Source organism: Myiozetetes cayanensis, unplaced genomic scaffold (genome assembly GCF_022539395.1).
Source record: "Myiozetetes cayanensis isolate MyiCay16 unplaced genomic scaffold, myiCay2020 scf1, whole genome shotgun sequence".
Taxonomy (NCBI): domain Eukaryota; kingdom Metazoa; phylum Chordata; class Aves; order Passeriformes; family Tyrannidae; genus Myiozetetes; species Myiozetetes cayanensis.
Window position 1 is genome coordinate 134767230 of NW_026086604.1, and position 10727 is coordinate 134777956.

At 42.6% G+C, this 10727-nt stretch overlaps 1 protein-coding gene across 1 annotated transcript in view; it reads left to right on the top strand.

Moving 5' to 3' along the window:
* Positions 1-5433, top strand: part of APBB1IP (amyloid beta precursor protein binding family B member 1 interacting protein) — a 63939-nt gene extending 58506 nt beyond the window's left edge. The window contains exons 13-14 of the mRNA XM_050316643.1: positions 1202-1299; positions 4414-5433. Coding sequence (XP_050172600.1) covers positions 1202-1299; positions 4414-4950 — 635 coding nt within the window. The 3' untranslated portion in view covers positions 4951-5433. The remainder of the gene's footprint in view (positions 1-1201; positions 1300-4413) is intronic.
* The last annotated feature ends 5294 nt before the right edge of the window (positions 5434-10727 follow it).

The window sequence follows — 10727 nt, forward strand, 5'->3', positions numbered from 1 at the left end:
ACACTTCAAGATTAAAGCCACCACTGTTCTTAGATTTACACTGTAGACAGCTAAAGGTTCACTGGCATCTGAGAAGTACATGAGTGGAACTTTACTGGATATCAGAACTGTAAATTGTAATAGAGCTAAGGCAGTCATTAAGGCAAAGTATATCCCTAGGCACCAAACCCTGTATTCTGTTTTGACATGTACAGCTTCCAAAAATCCTGCACTAAACTGGAGGGTTTATTTAATCCTCATCAGACTATATGGGGGCTGAGGATTTTTCATAATTAAACTCATAAGTTTGTCCTTTGGTCTCACATTCACTCCATTTGACAGTACCGGGTTAGTTATGCATATCCCTTACACGTGCAGGAATGGTGGGCAGACGTCTTGCAGAGCTTTAACTTAGACAGGCTGAAGATCTGCATTAATCTGAGAAGACAGTGAAATTCACAAATCTTCACGTCTACAAATGGGGGAGAAGTTTGAGCTGTTATCTCATTTACTAAAAAAAGTGGATCAGCCCCTCTGTGGGACTTTAGACCTTCAGCTCCCATGACTGATTGGTATGAAACTGTGGCACTTTTAGTCTTTAGTCTGAATTAAAGGGAAAAAAATGCCATAAAAATGGAGAATTTGGTAATACTACAGCACACTACAAACTTCAGAATGCTGTTATGAAGGTCAGATACTCAAACAACAGCAGGCCAGAGGGTGGACTTTACTATGCCAGTTAGATTTCTGCTTAGCTTCTCTTCCAAAGACAGCTTCCCATCTCTATTCCTGCATCAGCCTTAATGGTCACCTTCTGTAATCACCATTTACAATAGTCAGAAGAAGCAGCTCTTCATTTGTCAACAGCTGTACACACTCTGATAATTTCTGTCATGTCTTCTTCATTCTGCCACTTGCACTTGCTGTAGTGCATGGAGGCCATGGAGGCATGTGGACAGGTATGGGGTTTTATCTAAGGTAGTTTGTTTATTTTCCTTAAGTAATTAACTGAATATGAAAAGTCACAAAATGAGCCTGAATTAGAAAACAGATATCTATATGGATTTTAGTGAATTATGTATAAAACCCCTGTGGCAAGTGGTTCCTTGTGAAAATTATAAAGACATTTTTATAACCTTTTTCTTAGTTGGCTATTCCCTGATCTGGTTAATATCACAAACATGTAACACTCTCTTCCCTTTCTCTCCTCCCCTTGTCACAGCTACTGTTGAGTCAAATGGACAGATTCCCCAAATTACTCGTCGTTTCAGTGCAGAATTTCCAGACACTCAGAAGAAGGTGGATACATCACAGGCACAGGTGAGCAGTTACTAGCAGTGCATTGGTTAAATGTCACCTGTGAACTAGTTCTTCAAGTTTGGGTTTTTTCACCCACTGGCTTCCCCCCTCAAAGTGCCAGTGTACTTGCTGTGGAAAGGATTTGGCTTCTGGGAAAAGTGGCTGGTTCCTTTCTGCCCTTCCTTGTGCTTTGCATGCTGCAAACAGTGTGTGTGCTGCACAGAAGCCACTGGTGGGAGGTGAAGGCAAAGTCACCACCACTTCTGTTCTTCAGAACAAGCAGCCATGAGTTCATGTAGCGGGAATAGAAGTGTGCCTACTGGGATTATCTCAAAGTGTCTGTGCTGCCAGAACCTTGGTGCTGTGTTCTGTCTCTGCCAGAAAAAAAGGTCTTGCCTTAGAAAGTATACAAGTAAGTGTTTTCAGCAAGGAACACTGCACAGCTGAAGAGGAGTGTGTAAGAAAGGAGAAAGTGTGAAGTAGTAAGGGAAAACATTACGTTTTCATTAGGCTTTAAAAGCATTCCTTTGGTTAAGCTCCAAATTTTGTGTACTTGTACCATTTTTGGCTGTAAAAATACCATAGGGAACAGTATGAGAACTTCAAAAACATCCTACAGAAAAAAGCGTGCATTTGTTTGCAGTTCATTATTCAGTCTCTCCACCGTGCAGGAACTGCACAGGACAAATAAAATTCAATTCTTAGAATTTTTCTCTCACCTGCATTACGTGTCCTACACTTCTTGTTTCTGTCTTTGAGTTCCTCCTTGTTTCTCTGTTCTGGACCCCACTTCCTCTGGAGTAGATCACATGCTCAGAACTCAGCCAGCAGTTCCCTCCTCGTGTCTGACTGACTTCCATCTTTGTAGGCAAGGAGTGAGGAAGAGGAAGCATACATACTATGCCTTGGCAAGGATTATGAGTCAAGAGCTTATGGGTTGGGATATGGGCACATTAGTAAGGGTGACATTGTTGTGGGTGTGTGCTACAGGCCACCTGATCAAGAGGAGGAAGTGGATGAGGCCTCCTCCAGGCAACTAAAAGCCATCCCAAAGTCACAGGCCCTGGTTGTTGTGGGGGGCTTTAACTACTCGTGACATCTGCTGGAGAAGCAACACAGTGAAGCACAAGCAGTCCAGGAGATTTCTGAAAGCACTGATGACAACTTGCTGTCACAGGTAGTGGAGGATCCCACAAGGAATGTGCTGCTCGACCTTCTGCTTACAAACAGGGAAGGCCTTGTTGGACATGTGAAGGCTGGGGACAGCCTTGGCTGTAGTGACCATGAGATTGTAGAGCTCAGTATTGAACAAAGCAGTAGCAGGACAGTGAGCAAGATTACAGCCATGGACTTTGGGAGAACTACCTTTAGCCTCTTTAGGGATCCTTTTGGAAGAATCCCATGGGAAAAGGCTCTGCAAGGAAGATGGGTCCAAGAGAGTTGGTCAGTATTCAAGGTTCACTTCCTCCAGGCTCAAGAACAATGTATCCCAGTGAGAAAGAAATAGGGCCAAGGGTGCAAGAGACCTGTGTGGATGAATAAAGGACTCCAGTCTCAAACTTCTTTACTGTGCAGTTGACTGGACACTGGAACAGGTTGCCCAGAGAGGTTGTGGAGTCTCCCTTGCTGGAGATATTTAAGAACCATCTGGACACAATCCTGTGCTGTGTGCTCTAGGATGACTCTGCTTGAGCAGGGAGGTTGGACCAGAAGACCCACTGTGGTCCCTTCCAACCTGAGCTATTCTGTGAGTCTGTGACTGGTCTCACAGCCCCTACAAGCCTGGGAGGGGATAAGGATAAGCTGAGTCTTTCAGGGTGTACCATGCTACAGTTCGAGCACTAAGCTCGCTGGATCTAAACTGGTAAATGAGCATAACTAGAAATGAATGCTTTGTTTTCAGGACAGTAGACTTCTCCACGTCTACGAGAAAAAAATATTTGTGTCGTAACTGTCAACAGCTACCAATTCCTACCTAAAAAAAAATTAAATAAATGATTATATGCAGATTATCACCAAACGGGCTTTATTTATCTTCAGTGTTGACTAGCAAACACAATTTAAAAAGAAAAGCCACCTAAAATTTTGTCAAAGTGAACATCTCCATAATGAATTTGTATCCTGCATTTTATGTTTCTTAACTTGTATGATGGATTCTTTCAGTAATTTTTACTTCAAAAAAGTTGTCAGAGGGTTTGAATGTCATGTCCTTGGGTCACAAGTAGTCATAGGTAGAACTTAGTGGCTTCAGGGACCTGTTTGTTGCATTTTTGAATTCAAAAGCAGAGGCAGTGTGTGCATGTGCCTTGCCCAGCAGGCAGAAGACATCTCCTCCAGGCTTGTCAGTGGCCCTGGCCTGTGGAGAATCTTTCCCTGGTGTGCTCCCTCCCTCAGAGAGGCCCAGGCACTACCCTGCAGGTCAGGGCACGTCACACCACGCTGCAGTGCCAAGGACAGTGAATCCAGGCATGTAAACCTTAAATGCCCAGATCTCTCCACCTTCTTCCCCATTCACGGCTGTTGTATCTAATGAATTTGGCAGAAAATTTTGACTTTATTAGTTTAGCTTTATCCAGAGATCCAGCCATCACAGATAAAAGGGGAGCTGGAGATACACAATGAGGACAACAAGATCCAAAATTACATCTGCTTTTTATGTTCTTTAATCTTGCTCAGTATTTTGGGATGTAAAAACATAGCACAGGTTGGGGATTTTTGAAGTTCCTTAAGATCTCAGGGAATGAACAGCAGGATGGAACATCAAGAAAGTATCTTTACTTTCTTGTTGTAGTAAACATCAGATAAGTAAGGATACTTACTTGATGTTAGTCTTACTAACTGCAATTATTTGAAATTTTAAAAGCACTCATCTTCTGAGAACAGCACTTGAAGATGCATTATGCATACTGTCAACAGGGGGGTTTCCACTGTCAAAACTCTGTGGGCAGCTCCAGAAAGAAAACAGAGAACTATTTTCACTTTTCAGGCAACATGTACTCTACTTTGTTTCACTGTCTACTACACTCTTCTCATGTATTTTCATATATTTTCACATCTTTTCACTGTTCTTAGGCAGTTGCATTATTTACACGTTCACTGACTCTGCCTGTCTTTTTATTTTTCTGCTTATTAAAGGCTAAGTCAAATAACATCAGTGCACCTGGCACGGCACAGTCATTGCTGAGGCCACAGACAGTCCTGATTAAGAGGAACTCACTGCAGCCTCCTCCTCCACCTGAAAGGCGATCATCTGCTATTTCTGCCTCACCAATTCTACCCCCCAAAGTGAAACGAGACAGCGGCATTTTCCTAACAGATCCGGAGAGCTTTCCAGCCCCACCGCCTACACTGAAGATTGATTTTCCACCACCACCACCACCGTCTGAATTCTGTGACCCACCTCCTGATTTTGTGCCTCCACCACCACCAGTCTCCAGCAGCAGTAATGGAGACCTGCCAGTGCCCCCTCCCCCTCCCCCTGTCTCCAGCAAACCGCCACCACCTCCAACAAAGAAACCTGTGCCTCTTCCTCCAAAAAGGCTAGAAACCTCAGGAGCAGAGGGAGAGCCACGGTCAGCTGGGCCACCTCCCGCTGCGGCGGGAGGCAGGCAAGCAGATTTCATGTCTGACCTAATGAAAGCTCTTGAGAAGAAAAGGGGCAACAACTCCTGAACGCTGGAGCAGGCGGACCTTAACACATAGCTGGTTTTGTGAGGTATCATAGAAGCTCACGCTGGATCAGGCTCCTCCAGGAGGAATTCTCCTTCAGAGTTCCTTTTCAGGTCTCAAGAAGGCGGGGTGCCCTTTGTCCCCAAAACCTGCTCCTCCGCCCCTACATCTCACCACCCCCTGCCCTTGACTCCCATTCCTGCACCAGGCCAAGGTAAGAATTGACTGGACAGTCTTGCTTCACTCCAGAAGGACAGCCAGGGATGGCAGAGCAGCACTCCAGAGCCAGCCAGCAAGTGAAATGCATCTTCTGTGGCTGCCTCTCTAGTGAACTGGAGCTAAAGGAAAAATACAACAACGTTCTCATGTGAATTTTGAGAAGTGGGAAGATCCCTTTTCACGGAAGTGCCCTTAAAGTTGTCTTTATTGACACCCCCCCCACACCTATGGGGATGTTTATTCCAATAAAAAGACCCTCTTTAAAAATGTTTTAAATAGTCCTTCTTAAAAAGTAAAACCTCAGCTAGATTATTCTGATATGCATGTCAGGGCCAGGACCATTTCCAGACACCCCAAATGTTACACACTCCTGTTTCTATATGTAACTCAGTCACACCTGTCAGCATTCTCAGCTGCTGCCTTGAAATCTCATTTATTTGGTTTAACCCTAGACAAATAAAAATGTTTATTTTGAAATCACATATGCTTCCCTTGGTAAGCAGGATTTTTCTTCTGTTGGTTAACACTTGTCTTCAAACTGTACCAAGAAATAATCTCTCTTGTGAAAGACTTTGTAATTATCTTGTACCTGATAGGAATGTCTCCTCCTACAATTTTTTCACTTGTTCTCCCCATTTAATTCTCCATTGCTCATTTAGGAAGCATTCATTGTTACTTCTCAAATAAAAATAGCTTCTATTTTATATCTGCACAAAGTGTCACAGTTAATGAAGAGGCATTTTACTGGCAATTGGAACCACTTAAAATATTTTAAAGAATTTTTGCCTATACCTTCTAGTCTTTTTTTTATTATTATTATTATTCCAGTCTTTGCTTTTTATGCTTTTTTCTAACTCAAAATACAGAAATATTTATATTATCTTAGAAGATCAAGTGTGCAGGAGAAGAGGCAAAGTGTGTTTGTCAGAATGGATTTCTAGGTTCAGAAGTGGTGGTGGAGGCAAGAGAATGACAAGCTGGTGGCCGTGCCACAGCCTGTGAAAGTTTTGGTTCACCTCTAGTCTTATTTTTGGCTTAAGGTTGGTTTGTCAGTACCCACATACATGCACAACAAGCCTGGCAGAAATAAGAAGACTGTAACCAGCACTTGGTGTTGAGGAGCCAGGCCCCTGACAAGCTGGAGCCATGAAGATGAAACATGCCCAGCCAGCACTGAAGTGGTACCTGGTCAAAGCAGGCAGTACAGGCTTTTGGACAGAGCTGGAGTGGAGGGTGGTGATGGATACAAGAGGAACTTGAGGATGTGCCGAGGCCGTTTCAGAACTGAGATGCTTCAGCCAGGGAAGTGCCACGTAAGTCACTAAAACAAGCTCATGTGACTTCCCGCAACTGAATCTGTTCTCACTTGAGACAAGCTGGAGCTAAGGGATGCTTTCCCTGCAGTAATCGTGCCTATCAACAGCTACTCAGGTACAGCCACGGGAAAGCCTCTCTGTTTCCTCCTTCCTTCATCAGCAGTGTAAGCATTGCAGAAGTAAAGCTCAGGGCTGTGGGGAGGGGAGATGTCTCACGACTGTTGCTCTGCAGCCCATGGCTGAGGAGCTGGCATTGCTAGCATGACTAAAGCCCTGTCTACTGCTAAGTAAAAGAGGAGGAGGAGGATGCAAGCCTGAGTGCTGGCCCAGTGCTTGCCCACACTGCCCAAGTGGGCCTAAGCACAGTGCCAGACACAACGCAAGGAACTGCCCAGGACAGGCACATTCCCAGAAGACAGCATGGACAAGTCTAAAGCAGTTTTCACTCCCCACACAGAGATCTGCCGTGGTGCAGATGTGGCCAGTCAGGACACCAGTTCATGGGCCAGGGGACTATTTCCTGGCCCTTGCTTACCAGTACAGAGTCCATCCAGCTCTTACTGTTTTATAGCTCCCTTACTTTTCCTGAACTGAGCAAAGAGCTGTCACAAGGAGAGTGGTGGGCTCTCCCTATGCCCAGCACTAACACAAATGTTACCTGGAGGTTTTTAACTGGCATGCTGGGGCGTTCAAAAGGTGTCTTGGCACCTTCAAACAGCCAAACTGGGAAATGCTCTTGAGACCAGTGCAAGGCTTATAAGCTTAGTATGAGCCTTAGTTAAAAATGCAGGGGGAAAATGCTAACTAGCTAAAAGTAGGAGGGTTAAAACTAGGAGTTTAAAAAACCCAAAAAAACCAAACCAGAAAAGAGGATTACTGTTTCCCAATCCCTTTCCATATATAACTGAGGTAAGCATTTCACAGAATCATTCAAGAGCTGGGTGTCATTTTCTGACAAGGTATTAGGAGTGCACATCTTCAACACAGGTGACAACAGCTGTCTGCTATCCAGCTATTTTTAAATCATATTAATTTTATGAAATATACACGCAGCATCAAAATAAAGTGGGACATGTCCTTAGAAAAATGTTGCACAATAAGCTGATTTCTCTGATTCAAAGAAGCACTGAGACTTCTACAAGGCTTTTCTAGCATTTACCCTTCTCATCAGAACACTCAGCCTCCCGCCCTATTTCCTCCCTTCTCTTTTGTTACAGCACAATAAACTCAATTTTATACAATTTACATCTGCAATCATAACTTTTTCACTTAATCTCACATAAAAGAAGTTGAACTTTCTTCAAAACAAAAAATAATTAAGGCCTACAGAGAACTCCAGAAATCAAGTAAAATGCTGTGATGATTAGACCTCTATCAGCTATTTTGTGTATGTACACGGTAGCGCTAAATTTCTGAAATGTAAGATTTAAACTTCATTCAAAGAACAAAGCTGCCATCTTAATGACACACAATTATTTGGTTTCATCTGGTACCAAAACATGCTGCAAAATACAAAAAGATCTTCCAATGCTGTAATTCAAAGCATTTGTAAAAAACAGAAATTAATCCTTCCACCTCTGTCTAACCTATTGCCATACAAATAGTCTGTAGATCATGGCAGTATGTACATCACTAGAGCTTACAGTATTTTAGCCCGAAAAGATGTGAAATTGCAACATGTTATTTTTAACCTTCCTTCATACCTCAAATGGAAGCAGTCTCAGCAGCTGCCCTCTCCTCTGGGCTCTTACATCACTAATCTGGAAGAAGGGCCTCCTTCAAGACATTACTTTTACATCAGTCCTTAGGATTAGAAAGGTTAGAGTCATGTGGAAAAGTCCATATGTGGGGAATCAGCACTGCTGTCCCTTCAAAATTGTCCTCCAATACAGAAAGAGGGTAAGAACATGAACTGAGCACACCTGTTGGATTACCAGCCCCAGTATTGTTATTCCCCATCTGTTCTTGCATCACTGCTCTGTTCATGTAACATGAGGGAAAATCAGCTCCAGAAGGACAGGTGGCAGCCAAGGATTTCAGGGACTATATCATGAAACACAGTATTAATGTTTGCATTACCATAATAAACCATAATGATAAAAACCTGGGAGTGGAAAGGGACGTGGTACCAAATGCTGAGCACGATGTGGTGTCACTTCTCTATTTCTACCAGTATTGGGATAACCATATGCTTTGTGGTTTTCATGCCAGGCACTTTGAGAGTGGAAAAGTAGAAACTTAAATGCATAGTGACAAAACTACAGAATTGTTATTTAGCAGTTATCCTTGACAGTCTCACAGTAACTGGGAAAAATGCATATTCTGTTTGAGGGAAACACACAGAACAGATTGGGTATCATTAAGACTTGGGAATTCTCATGGTCTTGGGGAATATTCTAAGGCAGTGTGATCACCTTTAACAGTCAGTACTGACTATTATGAAATCAGAGTAATTACTAAAATCAGATTATGTAAACTCATGGTAAAACTAGGGAAAGAAAATGGAGACTTGCCTTCATATAAATCCAGGAAGAAGACATAACTGAGTCCATGAATGAACTCCTGGAGAAGAGAGAGAGCCGACCTACTCTCTGCAGCCACAGGAATATGTGAAACCAATTTTCAGGGCTTGGTTCATTCTCTCAGATACCTTTTTAAGAACCTGAGAAGCCTCACAAGGAGTAGTACGTGCCACTGCTTGTAAAACAGCTCCCATTTGGGCTGTTCTGGTTTTACCTTGAGATGCTGGAGGCTTTCTTTACCTGTAACTATGGGTGATGCAGAGGTCCACTTGCCCCTAATAAGATTTAACATTTATAAAACACTTTGAAGAAAAATGCAGTATAAAAATGCTTTGTATTTATGCAGTTAATCCATTAAGTTAAAGATGTACAGGCAGCCATGTCTGGCCCCCACAAAACAGAAAGTTCCCAGACGTTTGGTAAAACGTGAATTGGAGATCTCCCCTTTCACCTAACTGGAATCCAGGGCTCAAGCTGCAATGCTGCTGCATTTCCCCTGCAGACACAAATACATTCTTTAATCATCACTTACTTGAGTGCAACCCCTTAGGTGGTAATGCTGACGTTCACACCTTTCCTCACGACACCATTTTGCTTGGAATTGTCCAGAAGATGCATCAGTGCCAGGGTTTCAGTGGGCTGGAACACATCCCAGTGCTAAAGGGCTGTGACAGACCCCCAGCAGCCCACACCTCTGGTCTGGAGGTAGTGCCAGCTCAAACACTGATCCCAGTGATTGAAGGAGAGCACTTTCTACCTGCACAAGGAATGCTACCCAGGCTGAAGGTGGGTAAGTTGCTTCAACTTCAGACTGGAATTTCAGAAAACTGTATTTAAGTATCTGCACTGTGCCTCCCATTATACTACTTACATTTGAACAACTGCATTTACATTTGAACAGCTGTGTATCTGAGGGGAAACCATCCTGAATAATTGTGTTGGCTATAGCTAAGAAATAAAGGCATTCAAATATTTTTTCAGTCCCTAGAAGATTTCTAATAATATAAATTTTTTCCACACTAATTATATTTCTAGAAATAGATTTGTGAAATTTTAATTATACCACTAATAGCCTCTATTTCAATCAAGTGGCACTCACAAAATTTGGAGATCCTAAACCAATGCATTTTGGATTTGGGAATAGACAAGGTAACATCAAGAAGTAACAAAGCCCTCAAATAAGTGATTTTTTTTCCTGTAAATTTTCTAGCATACTGTTAGCCATGACTGCTGATGTATTAATTTTGCCTTAATTATACACTAAATTTTGTGGAACTAGAGTATCAAACAAGGATAAATAGCAAGACCCAGGGCTCAAAAGACCTTTAAATACTTTCCCTGCATGATTTTTCTAAGTCCCTTACAAAAGGTGGCTGAATAACAAAAGATACATTTACCTGACTACCTACATAGTGAGATATTTCCAAGACAACCCTTTTCCAGGTCCAATTGGTGAAATTTTCTTGAGGCTTTTTATGCATGCACCAACAATCTTTCTACTATTATCAAAAGATACACTTTCAAAGAGCAGTGGTCCAGGCTTGATATGCACCTGACACCAGTAAAGACGCCAAAATTTATTCTGGGATAAGTCACTCCCAAGACAGACATCTTTGGTCACTATTTAACTGAATTTCCTTTAAGCCTCTATTGTCATTTTAAGGAGACAAAACAAGATCAGAAAGAGATGTCAAGGTGTAAGATGATCCCCTGTACCAGCTCT